The 27,510-nt window shown below is 36.4% G+C and overlaps 1 protein-coding gene across 1 annotated transcript in view; it reads right to left on the reverse strand.

Moving 5' to 3' along the window:
* Nucleotides 1-179: 179 nt before the first annotated feature.
* LOC121378481 (calcium uniporter protein, mitochondrial-like) overlaps nucleotides 180-27,510 on the reverse strand; it is a 108,516-nt gene continuing 81,185 nt past the window's right edge. The window contains exons 5-7 of the mRNA XM_041506669.1: nucleotides 13,268-13,428; nucleotides 9,386-9,589; nucleotides 180-1,783 (exon numbers count right to left, since the gene is read on the reverse strand). Coding sequence (XP_041362603.1) covers nucleotides 1,583-1,783; nucleotides 9,386-9,589; nucleotides 13,268-13,428 — 566 coding nt within the window. The 3' untranslated portion in view covers nucleotides 180-1,582. The remainder of the gene's footprint in view (nucleotides 1,784-9,385; nucleotides 9,590-13,267; nucleotides 13,429-27,510) is intronic.

Genomic DNA, 27,510 nt, shown 5'->3' on the forward strand with positions numbered 1-27,510 from the left:
CATAACATGACATTGCTTCTCCAGTCCTAGCTTAGACTGTGCATTTGAAATATGACGTCATTCCGTCGTCTCCTTCTAGTTGTGGCTGAAACATTTTGAGTTGGGTCTTGTTATTCATAAAGAAAACAACAATAATAATATGGATAATAAAGAAATTATTACTCGCGTGTGAGTCGTACTGATTTTACGAAACTCATGTCAGGATTCATGTATCACCCTCGCTCTCGCTTGGGCAATACCAAAATCCTGACACTCGTTTCGTAAAATCAGTATGACACACAAGCTCGTATAATAATCTCGGTTTATTACCCAGTGGTGCGATTGCAGAATTTGATGCCAGATCAAATTATTTTACGAAACTGTCATGTTGTACTTCATTCTGACACCATAGCACAATGGTTCAAGTACCACAGTGATGTGACATATGGTGGAGATACATTAACTTAATCAATTAAACCATTTCGAAAAATGTACATGCAAAACTTACATCTATAGGGTCAATACTTCTGTACCAAAGGTCATTTTGGGTGAGGAAGACATCTTAAGAAATGTTCAAGTGTTTGTCACTTTAGCGAACCTCCTTCCTGTAATTCCTCCAAGCCTTCCGCTAACCCAGTCTCTACTATTTGTACACATACACATTTCAAAACATTGCAGGTAAATGGGTGATACAGTTTTCAATGTAAAGATGATATGGCCTCACTATTACTCTATTAGAGCTTATCCAGTTTACATCTAATAATTTAAAAACAGCAAATATACAAACACTATGGCTCTATAGCTCGGTCTCATGCATGTACTACTCACACAACCAGACAATCAAGGCATCTATGTTCTTGAAGGCCAACAGATACACGGCCACCATGACACATGGTTGACCAGTTTACTAACGTTTTAACAAACAATGATCCACAATAATTTACATCGTTTTGGGATGCTGAAAATCCAGAAATGTCTGCAAGAATCAGCCCAACAGGGTGCTGAACAGGGCTCGAAATTAATGGACCTGTAACAATCTCAAGGTCTGTGAGCAGACTAAAGAGAGTGGATGTGGAAATTAGCCATTGCCGAAAAATCTAAACTAAAGACCACTGGAGCGGCCATTGCCGAAAAATCTAAACTGAAGACCACTGGAACGGCCATTGCCGAAAAATCAAATCTAAAGACTACTGGAGCGGCCTGCCAAAAAATGGTCGTTAGTCCTACGCAGGAAGATTTGTTTGGCACAAAAGTGAGATCACAATGGCTGTTTGTCTACAGGAGCCAAAGGAGTGGAAAAGTCTCTGTGCACCATGAATAATATAGCAGGTAATTGATTTAAATTTTTTTTTTAAATCTATCAAATAGGGGTGCCTCTAAGTGAACTACACATTAGCTGCTCTGATCTTAAATGGAATATCAAAAGGGAGAAGACGTACCCCTCCATCTACTAACAAATACAATTCCTGAAAACTATTTTCATTAAATTTAACAAATATTTAGCAATATCACAAATTTGTTAAATGTAATGAACCGTAAACATTTCTGGATCAACAGTAACATCAAGTAGTTATGTGTCTATCATACTAAGCATTGCGTTCTATCATTTCTGTGTTAATTTGGGTAATTCGGAAATGGGTAGGTGGAGCTGCAGTGGGTCGCGAAGCCGCCGTAAATCATGTTCTATCTGCGATATTGCGTTCTTTAATTCGTTGTACTTCTCCACATCAAGTTTCTGATTCTTCGCCTTTTTGTAGAATTGTATCAAGTACTGCCGTTCTACTACTGAAGGAAAAATATATTCCTGAAAAAAATAATATATATTCATATTATTCATGATTAGAAAGGCAAAAACAGATGATACAATTGTAATCTATATTGTTATTCATTAACTAATAAATCTTGTTCCTCACTTCACCACCATATGGGAACTTTTTGTTCAATATTGTGTCGCTATTCGCTACGCAAGTTACAGAGATCGCTACACAAACGGTAAATGCTAATCAATTTTCACTAGACTAGAAAAAAAGAAAGAAATGTTTTATTTAACGATGCACTCAACACATTTTATTTACAGTTATATGGTGTCAGACATATGGTTAAGGACCACACATATTTTGAGAGGAAACCCGCTGTCGCCACTTCATGCCAATTAGCAGCAAGGGATCTTTTATTTGTGCTTCCCAAAGGCAGGATAGCACAAACCATGGCTTTTGTTGAACCAGTACCTACCCATTGAGCCTTGTGGAGCACTCACTCAGGGTTTGGAGTTGGTATCTGGATTAAAAAAATCCCATGCCTCGACTGGGATCTGAACCCAGTACCTACCAGCCTGTTGACCGATGGCCTAACCACTACACAACCGAGGCCGGTCACTTGACTAGAATATTACTAATTAAGATTTTAGAAAACAAAATGTTCCCTGTATGGGTCAAAGAGGTTTCTCTTATACCTGCATGTGTAAAACCCAATAGCTCAAGTATAAAACCCAAGTAGGATAATTATACGAGTCAATCGTATAAGTTATTCTAACAAAAAGTAAAATGTACACCCACAACAGTAAACATTTCAACCATCAAGGGTGTAATTTTTTTAAATCCTACTTGACTGCATCTGAATGATTGTTTCTCATTCATTTGTTTAATGATGCACATGAAGAGACAACAACGGCTTAAAGGGGTATCGTCCCATTTGGTTGAAAAAAAATAAGTGGTGAGTTAAATCTGCCCCGGGTTGGGTCCCTGTTTCCCAGAGATCGAACTCCGGGGCAGACATGCTCAAAACCTCTGTGGTATATGATCATGTTAAAAACTTACAGTATAGTACGGTATGGTACAGTACGGTGAGTTAAAAATAAGATGACAACCTGGCATTACCTAATTAATTAATGAATTTGCTTCTGACTATTCAGGTAAAGGGACCCTGGTAAAGCATGTATTGGAGAAAGGCTCGTTTCAGTTTAAGTGAATACGCTTCTCACCTTGGGTATAATATCGGAAATACTCTGACCAGTTCTCTGATGTAATTTATGTCAGTATTGTATAGTTTTATGTTTACTGCCATGTCACACTTTTTAATAAACGATGAAATGCGGACAGGTCCAAGTTTTCCATATTACCGGGAAAAGGGGGTAATTAGCGAATCACTCATTCGATTCTACTGTTTATTTAACACTTCAGCCAAATGGGAGTAAACCCTTATAGGTGCTATGTCAAAGTTGCAATGATGGCGGTTTCCACCAAAAATATTTATTAATGTTTGCTTTGAAACATAAAGTTTATACCTTTAGCTATATGCCTATAAAAATTACAACCAAATGATTCATTTACTAGTAGAATTTTTATTGTTTTTTAGTGACATCACCGTTTTAGGTGTATACATTCAGGGCTAACTCTGGATGATCAGAAAGTTTTGCCAAATTATCTATAAAAAAAAGCCAAACCTATAGCTATTTTCCAACAAAATATAAATTATAACACAATATTTTTTCGCCAAATTGAAATAATTTGCGGACAACAGACAAAGAAGCAAAGATGGTGACCATGCTACATTAATTATTCTGGAAACCCCTCTTGTCGTCTACTACAAGACTTAAAAATTAGTATTCTGGATTTAATTATGAAAAAAAATTATGAATGGGATCGATTAACTTGTAGTTATTTATTACTAATAGATGTGAAAATAACTAAATATTGTAGGGAATAATCTAGTTTTAGATACATGTGTGTAGAGGTTGGGGTTTTTTTAAATTACAAAATGGCTAATTGAGGCAAAATTTTATTAGCCAAATACTAAATATTGTAGCCACTTTGTATAAAAATTAGCAATGGGCTAATCTGGCAATAGGCAGGGTGATCTCTGAAAAGTAACTCTTATTTGACCATTTAAAAAAAAAAAGAACTACATGTATGTTAACAGTGTTTGTTTCACAATTACAATATCACTACAAACTAACAGTATAGATTAATAAGGTAAGTTATATATTAATTTTTCTAAAAAGACAAAATATATTATATTTGGAACTGTTATCTGGTGACATCATGCACCTTCAGATACAGGGAAAATCGGGGAACATTTTATTCAGTATCGTGTCGCAATTCGCTACACAAGTTTCAGAGATCGCTACACAATTGTAAGACATTAAACAGTAGATGCTAATCCAGAGACAGGCCCTGGGATGGACATGCTCGAAACTCTAGTGGTATATGAGCTTGTAAAAATTATTCGCACTCGCTAATCAATTTCCAATAGACTAGAAATATTGCTAATCAAGATTTTGAAAACAAAATATTCCCTGAGATATATCATAATGCAAAAGAACAATTTGCTTAGACTGCCTGTATCAAAGTTGTTTAGTGTATCTAAACTTGTCAATTAATGTGATTTACCCCTGCAGCACAAGAACAGAAGTTTGTTTTGTGCATAAGAACAATAACTTTATTATTCCCAGATCAATGACAATGTCGGGGATTGGGGAGCCCTGATTCACTGCCTTACAATACAGTAATAATATTTTAAATGAAACAAATAGATGCACAATATCAGAACAGTCCTGTTCAGGTTGAAGGGTAAGGCCTAAAAAAAAGAGTTATCTCCCTTATATCAATACACACTAAATGTATCTTACGGTTGGACTATACCAATTCAAATCCCATAGGCGACCATGTTAACGTTTGTGTTTAAAAACACTATATGCAATATATCAACCAAACTGTGACCCATAAATATCAGTACTACAACCCCTACCTCAAAGTATTAACTGCAGAAAATGGTACCTTTCATGGCTCATTTTCGGTATAACCAGATGTTTCTGCAACACCCCTAGTTTCGCACAAAATTTTAGTACTTTTTTTTACAGGTACCCCATACATGTTCCAAGCACAAGGCTACTTGACACGGTGGTACTACATCAAATAAAATTGCATACATTTTTAGCCCAGATGAAACTAATTTTTTTTACAACCAACACACTCACATTTATAACCAATCACAGGACTTGTGGTGTTAACTTCTCTATCAAAAGTTCGGTACACCTCGAACTTCGACCCAGCCGGAAATTAATTGGTATAGTGCAACCTATACTGATAACATACACGTTTCAAAAGGTGGTGAATCATGTGTTTTTATGACAACCAGGATCTGGTGTCTTCTGACATAAACTGACAACCTCACTGAAACTGTTGTTTCTACAGTGCAACCTAATTTAATGTACACCTCACAAAACACATGTATTTTGTATAGTTTTGTACAAATGCAATATATCATATTTGAAAAAATAATTTAAAAAAAAATAATACTCCTGAAGATATTTATTGTCAGATGTGTGTGTGTGCTCAGCTATACATGTAGAGACAGCATGGCTATTCAGAGTACCTCAACTCCTTAAACTTATTCCATTGAAACACATGTACTTGACTGACCCCTAGATTATGAAGACCTCAATAGGCACATCAAAGAAATATCAGTATTAAAAAAATACAATGTCTGAGGAAGGAAAAACCAACATGACTGCATCTGTATGAAGTAATGACTTAATGTCCTGCACATCACTGTTGGAAGAAAATCCTGTATGCTGAGTGTGGGCATCTTCAAGTTACCATGTGCGGGAATTTCAAATCCATCAGCTATGCAGATTTCCAAATTGGACCATCAAAACCATTGGCAGCCACCAATATTCCTGACTATATTTTATGTATACCCTACTGTAGTTGGAGGTTTTAAAAATTTGTGGTATCTGGAATTATCATGCAGCTTTCGCATATTTATTTTTGATTCATTACTAAAAAAACCTGTTTTTAAGTGACATAATTACCCGAACATCTATTTTATTGCATTATTTTCTAATCCAGATCAATACAATATGTATATTGTATGTATTCCTACAATCTGTAATCCAGCATATCATTTAGCTATTAACATTGGATAATACAGCATTAACAATAAAATAAATCATCAAATTACACCAAGGTAGATAATCAAATCTGGAAAAATTGGTTCCAAATCTAGTATACACTTAAAATACACTTCATGGGAGCAAACTAAGTGATTATTTAAAAAAAAAATTTGATCTGGAGACCTAAAGATATGTTTAACAAGCTTATTGTTATGTATAAATGAGAACAGAAGGCACAATAGTGACCAAAATTTTAATTATGGCTTTGGTAAAAAAATTCTTCAAAGTAAAAAAATGTTTCCCCTGAAACTACAAATTTGTCTAAAATATGACTTAGCAACCTATAAATATGCCAAAATGACAATAAAAATCAAGGTCTTTAAAAAGTTAAGCTATCAGAAGTACACACATGAAACATTAACTATGTTCATAGAAGTTAAAGACATTATCCCAATATTGGCACATGTTATTTTTAATATAAAAATAAATTGCTATTAAAATCTAAGTTCAGACTGCCTAGATATATTAACATATTTAAGAGCAGTTGTATATGGCAAGTCAAACACCATGTAAATAAGAACATTCAAATCTGTATAGTATGAATTATAGGCCAAAACCAAGTTTTCCTCAGTGCTAATTTTTGTTCAAACTCCATTCAGAGCTATGTACAGTAATTATTGTCAAGGTCAAGGTCATTGTGAACTTGCATGGCCGAGTGACGGCTAATTAATCAAATAGTGTAGTTTAATTTAATTAAATCACAAAAATCATAATCTTTTTTATTATGCACTGAATATGTGCTATAGGTTGGACTATACCAATTCAAATCCCATAGGCGACCATGTTAACGTTTGTGTTTAAAAACACTATATGCAATATATCAACCAAACTGTGATCCATAAATATCAGTACTACAACCCCTACCTCAAAGTATTAACTGCAGAAAATGGTACCTTTCATGGCTCATTTTCGGTATAACCAGATGTTTCTGCAACACCCCTAGTTTCGCACAAAATTTTAGTACTTTTTTGTACAGGTACCCCATACATGTTCCAAGCACAAGGCTACTTGACACGGTGGTACTACATCAAATAAAATTGCATACATTTTTAGCCCAGATGAAACTAATTTTTTTTACAACCAACACACTCACATTTATAACCAATCACAGGACTTGTGGTGTTAACTTCTCTATCAAAAGTTCGGTACACCTCGAACTTCGACCCAGCCGGAAATTAATTGGTATAGTGCAACCTTACATGGGTCTCTCTCACATTAACTATTAGTCAATACTCAAAATCACATCCACCCCCACCACTCTCCCCTTCCCTGTCTTGGAGAAAACTTTGGTGAAGTCAGAGGTTGTTACCTTAGTTTTGATGAAAGCAGATGGGTTATTTCTATCATGCATAGTATGCAGATACTTTTTTAACTTATTAAACAAATGCTGCTATTGTGACAGTGTAGTTGACTTGCTACAAAACAAAAGAAGAAAAAACTGTGTGTACTTGTTATATACCCCAAATGACTGCTTATGATTGACTGTTATATGGATTCAGTAGTTTCCTTGTTGAATCTTGGTGAAATCTGTTCTGATTGTGTAAAGTTTAGTTTTCTTAAATCCATCACTACTGCACCAACTTTAAGATGAAGCTAAAGTTGTTTTGTTTAACAAAACCATTAAAGCACATTGATTAATTCTTTATTGACTTCTGCCACTGGATGTCAAAATATCTTCAGAAGAAAATGGCTAAATTTTTTCTATTAGCAGCAAGGATCTATTATTTATGTTTTCCAACAGACAGCATTTATTCTTACGCATGTTGAAGATCATTTCTGAGAGGTCATGTCCCAGTTTAGTGTTATTGTAAGGAGATATTAAGTGACATCATTGGAATACTGACGTCATTCAAATTCAAACTTAGCTGTATTATTACAATGCTTCGCCACATTAAAATGCTCGCTTTTCATCAATTTCATTTTCCGAGTAGTTGACAAATGTTTTAGAGTGCTCTATTTTTTTTAAGGAAAACGGATCTGTGAGTACAGTAATGATCTGGTTATGACGTGGTATGTATGCTTAAAGCCAAGTATCCATATGCCATGACCCAGTTAGGCTACGTTCTGTAACAACATAATTTAATTCATTATATTGTTTACATTTTCATTGTTTGGAGGTATGTAAGAAATAGAATACTACATTCGTGTCCGTTTAATACCATTTATCTTACAACTTGTAAAATAAATGGTATTAAATGGAAACTTATGTATTATTCTTAATATATACCAGTTGTGGGGTATTGGTTGAGGCAGGGAATAAAACAATAGCCAGTGAATGGGTCCAGTGAGGGAGTTTGATCTATCAGCCTAATCAGCCTAAGCACCTTAGGCGAGTGTTCTACCACTGAACTATATCCAATCCCAAAGCTTTAAGACAACATGATGAAGTTTGGTGGTCAAAACGTCTGTGTGCTAGGTTATATGATCAATCCTTTAAATACCATAGATGTTTTGGGCTTCTTATTAGTTCCAACCAGTGCTGCATGACTGCTACAGCAATCATTGTGGTATGTATTGTCCTGTCCAAAGTGCATAAAAAAAGATTCCTTGCTGTTATATAGGAATTGTATCCTATGTGGTGGTTTCTTCTCTAACTCTCTAAAATAAGGTGTTATAATTACATCCACTGATTAATCAATGTGCTGAGGTGTTATTTAACAAATAATCTTTTCCTTTATGAGCTTTAAGATTATCCATAATGGGTTCTTAAATGTGCATATAAAAGATCTCTTGCTGCTTTATCATTTTGAGTAGCTTATGTGGTGGCAACAGGTTTCCTCTCTTTTTGTCTTGATAGTGTCAACCATATGATAGGTTAAGACACCAAACAGCCTTATTTTAGAATGTGCTGAGGTGCCATTAAACATTCCTTTCCTTTCTTTTCCTTTTCATTCCATAGAAAGTCTCCAATCACATTCTGAAGACTTCATTACAGATACACAGACATTTGACAGAAACATTTTAGAAGAACGAAATTAAAGAAATTTAAAAAAACGTGACTGAAAATAAAATGAAATTAGATTACAATTTCACATGCAAACTTCAAAATTGTTTTTCCCTTTTTACAATTTAAAAAAAAAAAAAAAAAAAAAAATTAATTCTATGAATTAGCTGAAAAATTTAATGCCTGAAAGACAATCCATGCAATTATGAAAATGTTCACGGCAAAAAAACATGCCATTGAAAAAAAATACTGAATGTAGTCCCAAAGCAAAAAAGTGACATGGAAGGAAGGAATGTTTTATTTAACGACACACTCAACACAAAAATGCCATGGAGAACTAAAAACTCCACTACAATCTCCATGGCATTGCTGATTGCGTGAGGTCAAGGGAGATAACCACAATATTACTTTGTGACATAGGTTGCGCTTAACGTGGCACTTAACACCACATAGATCAGTTCCAGCTTAGCGTTATGCAGGGGCTGGAAAGAAAAGCAGAGATTACTAACCTGGCGTGTGAGCACGAAGTAGGCGTACATGGCCATGCTGGTTCCGTACGTGACGAAGTAGGTGACGGGTTCCATGATGTCCCAGGAGTACTCCCACCAAGTGAGTCGCGCGAGGACGCCGAACTGCAGACTCATAAGTCCCAGGCCAACCCACGTCAGCAGGCGAGTGTTACGGTGAGCATTCGCGGCCAGTTCCTCTTTCTTCTGAAATCAAACACAATCATAATGCAAGTTAGTGTTGGGAATCGGGTGAAATTTCATCATCATAATCTATCATTGGTTATAATTGGTTGGCACCAACTGATCAACTTTCGAATACACAATCGGTTAGAATTATATGAACACAAGAAGGATTTTAATTATAAGAACCATACAATGCAATTTAGTGTGGGGAATCGGTTGACCTTTTATCATCATAATCGATCAATGGTTATAATCGGTTGGCACCAACTGATCAACTTTCGAATACACAATCGGTTAGAATTATATGAACACAAGGTGGATTAGAATTATAAAAACTATGCAGCTACTGTCGTGTTTACCAGGATCTAGACTCTACTAATGGCCAATTTTACCTGTGATATCTGTACAAACCAACCTCAAACCCAAAATATTTACATCAATTCTATCATCTAAACAGGAGAAACAATTAGTTAACAATTTCCCAAACAATCGATTATGGATTTTCATCACATTGGTCGAGCCACACACTATTAATCTTCAATTATAATCGATCATTGGAACATCACTACTGCAAGTCAGACAAACTTGTTTTTTGGCACACTCTAAAAGTACATGTACTCAATTCTTTACACGTTTCAAAAGATCCTTACATAATTCTAAAACGTTAAATAGTATTAGGTTCCCCATCCCTGACACTGTCACAATGGTAGGAGGAACAATTAAAAAAAAAAAAAATAATAATAAAAAAATAAATAAAAATAAAAAAAAAAATTATATATATATATAATCTGTCTAAACCGGATTCTGTGTAATCCGGATCTCTGCGTAAACTGGTCCATTTCTAAAGCCCCGTCCAGCTACCGTTTATCTCTTAGGTATAAATCTCTGCCTAATCCGTATTCTGTCTACTCTGGACTATGGATCAAAAATCAAGAATGAAAGAACCGTTCATGCATTAATTACCTCTGTCTACACCAGATTGGGATTTGACTGAATCAGGACGCCGTCACAAAATCAAATACAAAATGTAATCGCACTCGTGTAAAGTTTACTCTTATTGTGGTAGGCCGTTAGATCAATCGGATTAATATTAGTGTGTGTGTGTGTGTGTGTGTGTGTGTTGATACCTAACTGATTTCACTCTCATCCAACCATCCATGGGTTCAAATGTCATTGTTGATCACAAGTTGTTGATCATTCAAGAACCATAACTCTGGATGAACTCAGTCTAAATCGGTCCTCTATGTAAACCAGACTATTTCGACTACGAAATGAGTCCGGTTTAGACAGAGTCTATATATATATATATATATATATATATATATATATATATATATATATATATATATACATACAGTCAAACCCGCTTATTTGCATACCCTCGGTGCTGCTCGATTTTGTGCAATTAACCGGGTTAGTCGATTAACCGATAGAGTACCGACTTTCACTTTGTAACAGCCATCCAACTACAAAGTGGCATGGGAGACAGTCTAGCATAATGCGGTACTTCATACCGGAACTATTACAGTTAACACATGTCACATGCAGTTGCATATATATAAATGTAAAAAAATATATCTATCGATATATATATATATAATTAGCATGACGTTTTTGTTTTAATCTGCCAGACCAGAAATAATTTTTAAAAAAACCAACAACGTTCGTCACTGGGCGATGTTTTCTAAAAACACAAACTGGCGTCATTTTCTAAAAACACAAACTTTGTGCATTAAAAAAAAACCCACTGACCATCCACTAGTGTAAACAAAGTGTATTAGCCATGTAGTTAATGAGATAAACTTGAAACAACAGAACCATCAAAAAGTTCACGTTTCATTGGTGCACATGTTTACAAAATGACGTCAGTTTCCGGAATTACTGATTGACCGAATAGAATTACGTGAACTTGTATGAATTTGCTGGTATGGTGTTCTTTCCATCCCAAAAGATATGGCAAGCTTTGGTATTATTTGTGATCCCCAAATAATGACTTTGCTATTGTTAAGCAATTAAAGTTAAGCTCGGCTAGTGAGTCGTTATCAGTTCCAGCAGTCTGCATTGCATGCATGATCGGTCTAACACAAATGACTGACCTTCATGGTGCGGTCCGACTGATTGGTGTCTAACAATATAGCAGAAACTTAGGGACGATCCATAAGTAACGGTCTTTGTTATGTTTGTTTTTTTGCAGACCTCCCCCACCAGTCTTTTTTTTTCCACTACATTTTCCGGGAAGCAAGTGATAAATCGTTTCTTTTGCGTTTAATAGATATAGCGTACACTGCATCTAGTGAATAAGTGAACAACAACCCTTTCTCGGTCACATTTATTAAAAACATAACCGCCTAGGACGACTGATCTGTAATCTTTTAATTATTAACAAGGCTTCTCAACATAACGTAATAATTGATACAGAACAATAATTGCCCTGAACACGTCAATCGAATAGGGCCTCAATAGTTGAGTGCGCATGCGTACAAGCGCACAGGCGGTACTTCTAAAAATAATAGTCGGAGAGTTACCTGTTATTGAGATGGCCTCTGATTAACAGCAATATATTGCAAACAAAACATTAGGTCTTAGGTTTATTCAACTTAATTATGTCATTCTTAAATCTTGTAGTCGGGTATTGTGATTCACCAGTAGTAATGTGCACACCATCTCATTTGCATTTCACACGTCGACTCTGTAAACAGCGATTACAGTCGGCTTACCACACAGTGAGCTCAAACAAAACAGATTAATCGGTGATTTATTTGAGTTTTTTTGCCAAAGTTTGATAGACATTCTCAGTCATTTGTGACATTAATTTAGCACACACAAAAAAATAATTAAAAAATTGTTATTTATATGTGCAAATAACCGATATATAGCCTGTAGACTGTGCAATTAACCGGATGTTTTGTAGTGTTGTAAGGGCAAATGGTTCCGTGTTGGGTGAAAATAGTCGATTAACCGAATTATGCTATAAACCGATGTGCAAATAAGTGGAGATGACTGTATATATATTTATTTGCACATTTCCACAGGTGGGACAGCATATACCACAATGACCTTTGATAAACCAGTTGTGAAGCACTGGTTGGGACGGAGAAAAACCTAAACAGAGAATGGAAAGAAATGTTTGATTTAACAACAAACACATTTTATTTATATGGCGTCAGATAAACAGAATGGGTCCACAGAACAAAAGCTATAGTATTGTAGCTGAAAACATTTTACTAAATATAATAACCAGGGAAGGTGCCTTTAAACCAGGTAATCAATTTGACATTTTCTATGACATTTTCATATACCAGTATAAACCCCCCAAAAAATTAAGCCAGTTAAGGGGTTTGTTTTTTCTTAAATCATCTTTAAAACTGTGTGCCAACTTATATTAACAATATTATTAATACATCATACAAATGAATCTGCCAAAACACCTCAAACTGTTAGTACCATAAATTGATGAAAACATTAGACATCTATCTCATTGCAATTGCAATTAAGCAAATTTATCATGTCATCATAAATTGCTTAATTTTTGGCAGGAGTATACATCACATGCACTTAGCAGATTCTTAGCAACTGAAGACCTGTACAGAATACACACTGAGAGTGGTTTTATTGCACTTAGCCTTTCTGTTGCACTAAGCAATGAACCACTGCTACATGCACACAATTACTGATGCATTAAGCAGAAACAAGTCTTGCCTTTTCGAACGGCGCCAGCTGAACTTTGAGGTCTTCCAGTTTCTGCTGGAGTTCCCTCTCACAATCTATTTGGTAGTGTTCCACATTGAGGGTCGAATACAACTGGGCAATCAGACTCTTCACGTCGGAGAGCGTGTCAGCATCTTCATGAAGTACTGGTTCTGAAAAAACAAATTAATAATAATAATTTTAGTATACTGTAAACTGGGCGGAATGTGTGTGTAAATTTTGTGTCGTCATGCCCAACCTCAAGTTGCAAAATTTATACGCACACATTATCATCATTAAAGATACACACTGCAGATATTACGGTGATTCTTGAAAATTACACATCGCATGCTAAGGTGCATATTTGCATACACACAGAATTTAGATGCACCTGTGTGTAAGTTTAGCATGGAGAACATACTCTCTCACATATATTTCTTATTAACAGACATAACTTCTTTAATATAAACATACTTTTGCTAATAAACAATTTATTATATGAAAATGTATTTGGATGTCTCGTATATTTATCAGTATACAGTACACACAATTAGATAAGCCATATACATGTGCCTTTAAACATAAAGAATTAGAAGATCTTTCTAACAAAATCATTAACCAGCTTAAAAGCTAGAGGAAAGAAAAATCACATAAACATTTATTTCATGTTGAAATATTACCGACTCTTTTATTTTTGTGTTATTTTACATAAAGACTTGAGAAATTACCCTGAAACACAGCAACAAAGCACAGACATGAAAAGTCAAAATTTTGTTGGTCTTTTGTTGGGTTTTTTGTTAGGTTTTTATTTTATTTTTGTAATCATGTGAAATGAATAAACAAACTTTAAAAGAGTATTCAGTGTTTTAAATTTATCTTTCTGTCTGTGTTTCTCTTTTTTGTCCAACCATCTGAATGTAATGAATGAATGAATGAATGAATGAATGTTTCACGACACCCAACACAAACATATACATCGGCCGGTCAAACAGAGATAAGTCATCTGTACGTATGCAAGCATATAGTGTGTTTGTATGTATCAGAATCATATATGAGCAGATATTTTTTTTGACACAACAACCAAAATATTTTTCAGGCTGGGGTGTTAAAGACGACGACTAATTGACTGACTGACGACTTACTCACTCACTTACTCACCCACTCACCAAACCATCTGAAGACCACCCCCCCCCCCCCCTCAACTGATATACTTAACAAGGGTGGGAATTGGTGAACTGTAAAAAAGAGGAAATCTAGAGGGGTTCGGGGTGGTGAACTGTAAAAAAGAAGAAATCTAGATGGGTCCAGGGGCAAGGACGGTTAAAATGCAAGGAAACGCATTGTTCTATGAGAGGAAAACCATGGATCCGAGGAGAATTCCCACCCCTAATTTAATCCCATTCTTCCAGAAAATATAACTCTGCTACCAAATTTGACAGTAAAATTGCAAAAACCGATGACCACGCACTCAATGTCGATCCCTGGTCCTTCTCATTTTTCAGTTAATCAAGCTGCCTTTTAAAATCCATACAATCAATATTTAGGGGGCCATCTCGAAAATTACCTTTTCACCACAGATGTTCTGTAATGGCTTCATGAACTTATATAATATTGATTTACGGTTGCAATCAAATTCTGTTGGTAAAATTCCGAACACACGGGGAGACATAGGAACATCTGTTAACTGATTAACTTCATTAATCATTACTACAGTATGGATTGCATGGCGCCACCTTCTGACCTCCTCACTTGATTCTTTGCCACTGCTCAAACAAGTGCTGACACACGATTACCAACTGCTCAAGGATTGCTCCTTTCTTTGCACGATATGCTTTTGCACCTGCTTTCAGGTCTTCAGAAACAAGTGCAGATAGTGTCACTAATTGCTGAATGATGATTAATTTCAACTAGTCAATTTGCTATCATGTTCCTGGTCTTGAGACGTGATTTTGGCATTGTATGCTGATTAACTCCCAAGTGTCAAGCTCAATGATAACCCAGGATGTGGTCATAATCAGCTGATGGATAGGTTCAAGTAGATGTCATGGTACAAATTGTAGTTTGTGTTCAAAATGAATGAATTTTTAAAATACATTAAGTCACAGTAATTCGTGTTCAAAATGAATTAATTTTTAAAATATGTTAAGACACAGTAATTTGTGTACAAAATCAATGAATTTAGGAAATCAGTTGTTAGTCATGCTTGTTAAAAATGAATGAATTCAGGAAGTCAAAGTAATTTGTTTGAAATGAATAAAAAAAAAAAGATCCATTAGGTCAATATTTGTTTTTTTAAATGAATTAATTTAGAATTCACTGGCTAAGTCATAATAATTTTGTGTTCAAAATTATTAACTTTAAGAAATCTGTTAAGTCACAGTAATTTGTGTTTGAAATGAACAACCGATATCCACGAGTTGACATAAATGTCAAATATTAGCATGTCTTGAACATACATGGTGTCAGTGGGCCCATTGGGCTATTTCTTGTTCCAGCCAGTGCACCACGACTGGTATATCAAAGGCCGTGGTATGTACTAACCTGTCTGTGGGATGGTGCATATAAAAGATCCCTTGCTGCTAATCGGAAAGAGTAGCCCATGAAGTGGCGACAGTGGGTTTCCTCTTTCAATATTCAGGGATGAGAATTTTCCGTGGATCCGCGAATTTCCAGATTTTGGACCCCCCCCCCCCCCCCCGGGTCGATCCTGTGAAACATGTAAATTTGTTGAGAAAATTGGGGGGGGGGGGGGAGATAGAATATAGGTATATGCCTTGCACTCTGTGGGAAATATCAGTTAAAGTTGAGGTCGTCGTGCAGCTACTATCGTAATATAGTGGCTTTGTGTGTATGTGTTTAGTACCGTTTACTACGACCAGTGATATTAAGATATTGAGACAAATCTGCATAGCCCTTACAGTTCTAGGCCGTTATGTGCAAAACAACTGCCTTGCAATTGTAAAAAACCCTATAGCTTCAGGGGGGCTTCGCCTCCCTGACCCCCTGACCAGGGCTCTGCCCTGGACCTGCGGCCCCCTGGACCCCGGCTAATTTCAGCTGAAAATACAAATTGTCATTCTCATCCCTGAATATCTGTGTGGTCCTTAACCATATGTCTGACGCCATATAACTGTAAATAAAATGTGTTGAGTGTGTCGTTTAATAAAACATGTCTTTCTTTCATAAATGGTGTTTAGAATGAACAAAAGCAATCAATATTGGCACATTTTAAACTTTGGCTGTTTTTGGTATCTTAACATGTGGTCACTTTGACACTTTGTCAAGAAAAAGGAAGCAGCAGCAAGGGATCTTTTATTTGGCCTTTGATGTATCAGTCATGGGAATGGGGGAATAAGAGTCCATTGATGGCAATCAATCCTGCAACCATCACACTACACGAGTGCTCTACTACTGAGCTACATCCCACCACTAAAACTGACCCATACCTATACCTATTTAAAATGCCTGTTTTTTCTTACACAAAGGTACTTAAGCATTGTAAATACATGTAGTTATACAAGCCTGTGAGTTAAAAATAGGCCTTGTAAAATAGGCTGCAAATGACCATGCTTTTAAATTAAGAAATTGCTTATACTACTCTGAAGCTGTCAGTAGTGATGAATACAAATTTGGTTCTTGCTTGTTCGAACATAGAAAAAAACGTATCTGAGGGATCCAATCTTTTTCATTGATTACAGCTTTTGATGATCTAGTATCTGATTTGCATACCACAATCCTACTAAGGTCAGGATAACACACGGCTCATGTGACCAGCTGCATGTAATGTTTATGTAATGCAATTGTAAAGACTAGACGGGCCATAAAAATCCTTTAATCATTCTGCTGAAAAGCAGGGGCCTAATTCACTAAACTCTCGAAACATGCAATCTCGCAGTGCAATGCTAAAAGACTTGCAAAGAGGATGCTTTGTTGTCTAGCGGAGCCTAAGAGAGCTTTGTGAATTAGGCCCCAGATTTATAAATATGGTGTGAATCATGAATATTCCAAATCTAATCGCAGGGCACAATATTTCATACAATCTGTTGTTGTGCAGTCCATGTGTTGGTTATGCAATTTTCAATTCAGGAAAACCGCCAATTGGTTGAATGGTGAAATTATAAGTTACAGACTTCAGAAGAAAACTGATTTCAATGCAATTTTGAGGCTTTTAATTAAGTTTGACAATTCTAAGTCAAGTTTACAAGTGAATAATTGGTTGTTACCTGAGCCCTATTTTACGAAACGATACTGGTGCTAATACTGCTTGTGAACCACACTGTTTTTTTTAATATATTTATACATGTATTTATATATATGTGTGTGTGTGTGTGCGCCCCCACTTTTTGGCACCTTCAACCAACTTCCAGTTGCCTAAATTTTTGAAATATTGTCCCCTGCATTATAATACTACACATATGCATTTATCAAACAATCCTTTATCCCCCCAACAACCCTTCCACTAACACACATACTGTAGATTATCTACTTTAAACATGCAGGTCCATCTCCTACTCCTCTCATATAATGATCTTGATGCTTTAATTGCCAACTTTCGGTGATAATAATATTCAATATTCTGCTTTATTTACAATATTATGAAGTTTTCAAGTGTGATTAGTTATTTTATTTATCTGCTAGCGATGTCCATGCAATCGATTCAATCGAAAAATAAAAGAACAGAACAAAGTTATTACACATTAGGGGATTTTTTTTAAATCTTTATTCTTTTTTAGCTATCTTAAAATCTTTATTAAAATAGTTTTTGTATATTGTACTTCGGTTCACCGAAACAAATTCCCGCGATTGACTGTTACACAAGACCAACATTATGATTATTTCAATCAGATATATCTATATTTTTTACCGTTTCAACTACATAAAAGTTGAGTGGACACTTATACATCATACCAACCTTTTTGTACCAGATATTGAGGGGCAAACTAAGGGGTCAGCGTATCCACAGAGCTGGCTAATACACAGCGATATACAGTAATATGGTATCAATATGGCATTATCTCAAGTGGCTCCCCATAATGTAAGTTAGGGAAGCACTTAATCACTCCCCTAAAAAACAGCCTCGGTGGCATCGTGGTTAGGCCATCGGTCTACAGGCTGGTAGGTACTGGGTTCGGATCTCAGTCGAGGCATGGGATTTTTAATCGAGATACAGACTCCAAACCCTGAGTGAGTGCTCCGCAAGGCTCAATGGGTAGGTGTAAACCACTTGCACCGACCAGTGATCCATAACTGGTTCAACAAAGGCCATGGTTTGTGCTATCCTGCCTGTGGGAAGTGCAAATAAAAGATCCCTTGCTGCCTGTCGTAAAAGAGTAGCCTATGTGGCGACAGCGCGTTTCCTCTAAAAAAAAGGTGTCAGAATGACCATATGTTTGACGTCCAATAGCCGATGATAAGATTAAAAATCAATGTGCTCTAGTGGCGTCATTAAATAAAACAAACTTTACTTTACTTTTCACTCCCCTAAAAACAAATTTCACTTTGAGGCCACTGCAACTCTCCATTGAGCCATTAAAACTTACTCTGTGTGAGAGCCAGCGACAAGATATGAACCCAGTACCTACAGATCTTAAGTCTGATAACTTAAAGGAGACCGGACACCAAAAGACAGGTAGTGTGTAATGGATTAAGTTAGAATCAAAGACCGCATTACTCTAACGCCTGGGATTATGCATAGATCTGAACGAAAGCGAGGCAATACATCATCAGTGAGAGTTACCAAGCAATACCGGTACACATGTTGATTCTTTGGTTGTGCCTTTTAGTCATCTTTTTTTCTTCTTCTTCTTTGTCTCCAGGTTTATCGTAAATTTAATTTACAAGATAATTAGTGTTATTATATACTGTCGACGTAATTATATGATGGTTCACTGTGCAGTGTTTAACTGCAACAGTAACAGCAATGCATCCCAAGAAACGGCCAACATCATGGTTTCGATTTCCAAAAAAACTAGTTGTTTTAAAACATGGATGCATTATTGTCGTCGAACGGGCTTTACACCAACTAAATACAGCAGGCTATGGTACATTTACAATGTGAAAATTAAAACAAGTATGTACTTAAGATATACATTAAATAAAGGTATTGCAATTTGTTTACATACGAATATTTAAACTTCACATTTATTTACCTTTAATTACCAAATTAATTTTCTCCGACAGCCCATAACGACTCCATATTAACGTCTCTTGATTTAGTTGGTTTGTTAACCTTATAACAAAACACCTTCAAAACATGAATTATTACGTTAGTTAACAATGTTTATAGTCAGTTCAGTATATTGTCATTAAAATTAAAATGCTAACACTTTGGCAGGAACAACATATGTACTGTGGCCAGAAGGAATGATGGTTAATTAGTTTTAAAGCTAATGTCGATTATTAAAGCATAATAAAATTGTACTTTTCAATGCTTTCTGTATGTCATATTAAAAATACTCTACACCAAATAATTGTTTTAATACCTATACCCTGGGTTTCTGCCAGAGTGTGCGGAGGGTAAACTTACATGTATGTACTAAAAAATCTCAGAAATTAATGTATATATATATATATATATATATAATGTTTTAATTTTTTCGATATATTATAGTAACATAATTGCTGTTTATAATTTATAAAAGTGCATAAAATAAAATGTTCAATAAAAAAAACATTTCAAACCTATAACCACCCAATATACTCCGTTGAATATATTATTTAGTTTTAAAGGCCCATAGGAACAACTTTGGGGGGGGGGGGCGACTGACGGACTGTGTATAAACTCTACATCAGATTTTGGTTACAATGGCAAAAATTAATGTGATAAAGAAAAGCTCACAAGTGGGGGGCACCCCCCCCCCCCACCCCCAGAGGAGAGGGAATACAGTCTCTAGTGAGGGTAATAAACTAGATTTTTATCTTTATATCATCTTTATTTATGCAAAGTAGTGAAAACTTAAAACATACATTTTCATCCTAGAGTGTGTGATGGAGAACAAGCCCCTAGTCCCGCCCCTCCCCAGTTCCTACGGGTCTGTTGTATTTTATAGAGAATAACTAGTTAATGACGCTTGATATCGGCAAGCCTCGCCGTATTTCCCATTCTTACCTTCACAGGATAAAGCCGATATCAACCGTCATTAGCTGGTTATTATCTTTATTCTGCAACCCAACAAATTTTGGAGTGGATAAGTATTTTATCACTGTTTTAACAAACTTGCATTCGAACACAAGCTGTCAGCCGAGTTGTGGCCTGAATCAAGGCTAGTTACTGTACTTGTACATTTCACTGTTCGCACCAGATATCACTTTTGAATATTCTTCCTGTTGTTGTTCAGTGATAGCGCTGTAATTATTTATTGACTGTATATTCTTGTGTCCTGTTATTTGAATGATATCTGTGGGTGGAAAAGTAGTTCCCTTTGTACGTGACGTCAAAAGTCATAACATGCTAGTATACTGTTATGACTTTGCTTTAATAGGTCATCATAACAGCAGCGCCCTCAATAGTTTAAGAAGTAGCAGGCTACAACAGTGATGATAGCAGGGGGCAAAGCGGGGGGTCTGGGGGCCCTCCCCAAGAAATATTTGAAAAATCGAACCTCTGAGATGCATTCTCATGGCCTCTGTTAGCGCAAATCAGTCACCGTCCATTAAATGCAGCAACTGAACAATTTTACTCAAAAAGTAGGCGGCGGCAAAAGCTGTTTCAGGCGGCGATTTGCCGCCGGAGACCGGGTACTTTTGAGGGCTCTGTAACAGGCCAGTAGGAACACTGGTTGCAGGATAAATATTAATAAATGCAAAGACTACATAATAATATTGTCGATAAGACATATTAGTTGTAAAGTGATTGTTTGTATGTGGCAACAGTATAATATTTTCCAACATTTCTGTGGTTTCTGTACCCGGCTGTGGACAGTTTCGGCAGACTGGTAACACATTTTCTTAATAATTAAAAATACACGGTTTAACCAAACACATTAAAACTTGGAGGGTAACTAGTTAAGAGAACAAAGTTTTTTGTTAAATTATTATATCTTGCTTTGGTGAGGAGGGGACGCTTTTTGCAAATTTGCGAAATCGGCCTATGGAATATCCACTGACGTGTCATATTTACATATGCTGAACAAGATTTATGATGAAATATTATTAAATTTTGTGTGCTTTTCTTCTAATTAGGTCCATTTGCTTCAGTTTACATTAAAAATGTCACAAAAAATTATGTTTAAAAAAATGCTTGTATGCTAGTCTATGACCATGTGGCTTCCTCGTCTTCGTCGGCAGTTGATTTATCCGAATTTTCATCTAAGACAACATTTCAGGATTAGGGACAAAGTCTCTGATAAGTGGTTCAAACTGATACGGTTTGATGCCATTAGCACAAGCTGGACACAATTCTTCGTCACTGGAATCACTAAGTTCATCCATGCTGCTTGGTAGTTTCTTCAGTTTTCCTCTCACCAACGACGTCACGGGTCTAGCTCATCAATTGTCGACAGTTTCCGGCAAACATCGGAGATCGGCGAAAAAAAAACCCAAACAAGACTGGCACGCTTAACTTAGTCAATAAGGGGAGTGTGGTAGTTGCATGTTGTGGTTTATGACGGCAAACAATTCATTACGCCGTATATATGGTTTGGTGTCCGGTCTCCTTTAATGACTACACCACATTACTGCAATTCTATAACCGTTGTTTTCCTTCCCAATGCACTGCCAAAAATTGGCAATAATCAAATTCGCCTGAAGAAGCCAAGACTATTATAACAGTGTGTGAATACCAGCATCTCAACACAACAACTGAGGCAGGAACAGGTACAGTTATAGGCCAAAAGTATTTTACAAAGATATAGCTGGAGGTCTGGATTTCAAATAATACTTAATATTCTTGGATTGGATTGGATAACAATTAAGGTTCTGAGACAGAAGGGGGACGGGGGTAATTTGTATGTGCATGCAAATATATAATTTGATGGTTAATTTTCCGATGGTTTTGTAGATATAACATGCCAAAAAATATTAATCTTAAGCAAACACTCGAACTTAATGTACCTTTAACATGAGAGGAAGTGGCTACACATATAATTTCAAATAGATATTTAGGGTGATGGGAGATAATCACAGGATGGGGGTGGAATATGTAAAACAAGTTAAGACTAATAAGCTTAATGATGGATATTTAAGAAATTAACTACCTGAATCATTTATAAATTATGAACACTAGAGAAAGAAAGATTATTGTTGTCTATACCTTATATACTTAAATATACTAAGTAAACAATGGCACATACCATACATGTATGCATGTGTTATGGCTGTAGTGCAGCAAGATAGCACTGATTATTCCAATTTGGGCGAAGTGGTGGAACGTAGCTCGCTGTCAGAGAATCACTTTAGATGTGATGGATTGTAAGATATAATTCCTTTGCAGACCTAATGGTTTTTCCCCATCCCGGTCATTTCTCTGCAACTGATATAACACAAGTGGTAAATTGTGTTAATTGGTTTATCCTAATAGTTAATAAAACACATTGCCAACTATTATATACTACTCAAAAGAATTTAAGGGTCAGACGATATTTTCGACATTATTTTCTGAATGTCAATTATATTAGCTAGACCATAATGTCACGCATGGTATTGTTCCATTTTGACGAAAGTGGGTCTATGCAACCCATAAATGAATTAAAATCCACTGTCATTGACACTGTTGACTAGTTCTAATGGCGAAAACATGCTTACATTTGCACGTAAATTAGGGCAAAAGCGAAAGGTCTGCTAAGTGCCCATAACTTGCTTTTTCACAAAGCGCTTCATTTGCACGCTTTGCATGTGTATTCCATGTTCCCAATGCTGAATTTCCGTATAATTGGAGCTTGCGTTCGTGTACGGTGCACACTCCAAATTCGACAATGGTACGACGTCAACTGACTATCGAAGATCGAGGAAGGGCTATTGCTTGGCTTCAGGATGGCAATATGCAAAGAAATGTTGCTCTGAGACTTGGTGTCAGTCAGAGTGTCGTTGGCCGACTGTGGCAACGGTACCAAGCAACGAATTCTGTTCGAAATCGTCCACGTTCGGGAAGACCCCGAAGCACTACAAATAGAGAGGACCGCTACATCACCAATATGGCTCTACGTCAACGCACAACCACTGCACGCCGATTACGTGACAATCTGCGGACTGCGACTGGAACTCGAGTGTCTGATCAAACCATACGCAATCGTCTGAGAGCCAATAATCTACGCTGCCGTCACCAGGCTGTTCGACCACCACTCCTACCACATCACAGAATGGCCAGATGTCACTGGTGCACACTTCATCTGCGGTGGCAACGTGTTCAGTGGGGTCGAGTGATGTTCACTGATGAGTCCAGGTTTAGTCTCCAGTTCAACGACGGTCGGGTTCGTGTCTACAGACATCCTGGGGAGCGCTTCGCTGACGTTAACGTTAGACAACGTCACCGGTTCGGTGGTGGCAGCGTCATGGTGTGGGGCGGCATCTCTATCCACCACAGGACCCCCCTCTATGTGGTGGATGGCAATCTGAATGGAATCCGCTATCTGAATGAGATTATCCAGCTGTTGGTTCTCCCAGGCCTTCAGCAGATTGGCAGCGGGGCAGTTCTGCAGGATGACAATGCCAGACCCCACCGCGCCAGGGTGGTAACGGACTTTCTCAGACAACAAGGTATCGCCAGGATGGATTGGCCAGCATATTCGCCTGACTTGGCCCCAATAGAGAACGCCTGGGACGAATTAGGCAGGAGAGTTCGGGATAACCATGCCCCTCCGGCCAACCTTCATGATCTGGGTCAACTTCTTAAGGCAGAGTGGCAGGCCATTCCCCAAGAGTTCTTCAGACGTCTGATCAACAGCATGAGGCAACGATGTGTCGAGTGTATTCGCGCCAGGGGTGGATTCACACACTATTAAACGAATGTTCTAATGTGTAAAATCCATGTTTGACAACCTTCAACTTTGACAGCATCTCATGTGACTTTCTTGTATACAGTGACGTTTATTTGTGTTTTTTTGTAAATATGGAACAATAAATTAAATTTTTGGTGTAGTTTACATCATCAATCTAATACACTCTGAAACTTATTTGGTTATAAATTTTTGACCCTTAAATTCTTTTGAGTAGTATACTATATAGTCAGATTCTACAAAGAATAATCAAATACTGTAAACAAGATTAAATTATAATGTGTTTTTTTTTGTTGGGGTGGGGGGTTCTGGATGGGAGGGGGGGGGGGTTGTTGTAAATATGAATCTTCTTAGCACATGTTCATAATGTGCAAGATTTGTGAAAATCAAGACAAATGCTTAATTAAGCACACCTGGAAAATACTATATGCATATAAATTTGGCAACTTGAGGTTGGACACAAATGATGCAGAATTTAAAATGCACGTTTCCCCCCTGTTTACAGTGTAGACTTTAGCAGAATAAAGAAATGGATAAAATATAATGTTATTTTCCCTGGAATAGACAGCATTCTTACTATGAGTATGTACTGCTGTTTTGTTTATATCCTGACAAATGTTTTTAGAAATTACATATAAAAATAAAAACATTTTTGTCATTTCCAAAACAAATTTCCTTTCTTATGTGAAGCTAAAACACAATTATTGATCAAACAAACTCTTTCAGTGGCAGCTAATACAGTCTACAAATCTGAAGGACACCCATTAGCTCGAGGCTAAGAACAAATGACTGCTCTGGGCCCATATTTCCGAAACTATCTTAGCACACATATTTTAAATCTCTCGGGGGGTGAGGCGGAGATGATGTGTCACAGTGAGATCATAGCTTATGACGATTTTACAACACTGTAGCATTAACATAACCTTTGAAAATATAGGGCCTGATTCCCAGCTTACTCCCTTTAACTGACTCTGTGTACAGGTACAGTGGAGCAAGGGGGCTCTAGTCCTCCCCCCTCCCCAATAATTCTAATTATATGGGAGTATACCCCTCAACCTCACTAGAAACTTGGGTGCTTTGCACCCTCGATCTCAGTCATCCCCCCCCCCCCCCCCACCACACACACAACCAAATGTCTACTTGCTTCCGTTGTGCCTGGTATAATAATATCATACTACAACCAGTGGAATACTGTTACTTTAAGAATGTGACAATCAGCGTAAAGTACACCTTTAAAATGACAAAGTAACTAGAGTACAGCGGGTCTCAACACCCTTACCACACAGAGTTGCGAAAAGCTAAATGGACACTTAAGTGGAAGACAACACGTCTTCGACAGCTCAGACAGCCCGGTGCATTAACAAATGTCTGCCGTCAAATTCCCATGAAACACCACTGACCCAAGCATAAAAAGTGTTCATGAGTTGCAGATTCGCTTGAATATCAATCATTCCAGCTGGATAAAATGTTACAGACGGTCCATAAATGGATGGGCCAATAATAGGCAACAGAAATGAATCGACTGGCAGGAAATAAGGCCTTGGGTTCCTTAGTGAAATTAAATTGCCCATATCAGTCCGACCACTGGGTCATTTATATTCATGACTTTTCCAGGGCAGTAACGGGGGAAAAAAAGAAAAGAGTGATATCTTAGGTATGATGGATTTGCTAAGTTTTCAAGTGTGACAGATCCCCACACAAAATAATGGAAATCTAACCCTTTTTTATATTGATCATTTTATTTTCACTTTTTTAAAAAGAAATGAAAGCAGTTTGTAATCAAAGTAAAAATACTTTGATCCCATTCATTTCGCTAGGATGCTAGTTTTTATGGAAAGAAATGTTTTATTTAACAACGCACTCAACACATTTTGGTTTTTATGGATTCAGAGCTTGTCCAATGTATTGAAGTTGAAAACATTTGCAGTACATATAATGGAAAAAAATAAAATAATTTTTTTTTTATGTTTAATAACTCTTCAGCAAATTTTAAAATATAGCTATACAGGGCTTCTTGAATTGTATAAAAATCCACTAGCCATGGGATCAGTGATTTTAAAAATGTACTTGCCATGATTAAAAATTCAGTAGCCCTACTTTAAATAAATACAATTTTACTAATAGGAATAATCAGATATGTCGCCTAAAGAGGGAGATAAGAGCTTAAAAATCCTTAGACTGGTGTGTGTGTGTGTGTGTGTGTGTGTGTGTGTGTGTGTGTGTGTGTGTGTGTGTGTGTGTGTGTGTGTGTGTGTGTGTGTGTGTGTGTGTGTGTGTGTTTGTTTGTGGAAAGAGGGCCAGGATATTCATATTTACAAAATATGTAAATGAAGCATTTGACATGGGTTTTTTCCCACTAGCCGTCGGGCTAGTTATAGTAGTTATTTACTAGCCCAACACTGAATATTACTAGCCATGGGAGTGGAGCTATCATAATCTATAGTTCATTGTCAAACATATGTTTATTTTAATAATTGGTCGAGAGAGGGCGAGATAAAAAGAGAAATGGAACCCACTGTTGCAATATAAGTTAATAAACCTACCAAAAGTTTAAATTTTATTTTGTTTAACCACACTACTAGAGCACATTGAGTAATTAACGTTCGGCTATTGTATGTTTAATAGCTCTTCAGCAAATTTTAAAATACAGCAATTTTTTTTATTGTTGAACATATTTTTATTTTAATAATTGGTTGAGAGAGGAAGATATAAAAAGAAAAATGGAACCCACTGTTGCAATATGCTACTTTATTACCCTCCTGGTGAAGATATAGCGGTGTCGTACAAATTTCGTACGCACCACCAGGTGTGTATTACAAACTGTATTTTGATTTGTCAACAGGGAACAGAGTTAATTTCGATTGGTTGGACAGCGATCTTATTAGCATAACGGGACTATTTTTTTCATTCATAATTAATGTCAAGGTCAGTAACATCCACAACTTTTACTACAAATGTCATTCATTAAAAGTTGATGTAAACTGGACCGCGCGAGAAATATTTTTAAATAAAAAATAAAAATAAAAGAATGAATAGAACAATAATTAAACATATTCATTTTATTTATTATGTGGATTTTTGGTCTACAAATTGTTATTGTCAGTTGTGATTTGTGAATTCATCATTATTAAGGTCTACGACAGTCATTTTTTGGACCCTTGTTTTGGCTTCGTACACAATAAATGAAACATATCCAACGTTAATTTTTTTCATATGATATGGTAGATTTTTATTTTTTTAAACTTAATATTTTTTGTAGAATTATGAAAAAGTAAAATATACCGACCTGTAAACAGCGTTGTTTGCTTGTTGTAGAAATTTAAC

This window comes from Gigantopelta aegis, chromosome 8, assembly GCF_016097555.1.
Source record: "Gigantopelta aegis isolate Gae_Host chromosome 8, Gae_host_genome, whole genome shotgun sequence".
Taxonomy (NCBI): domain Eukaryota; kingdom Metazoa; phylum Mollusca; class Gastropoda; order Neomphalida; family Peltospiridae; genus Gigantopelta; species Gigantopelta aegis.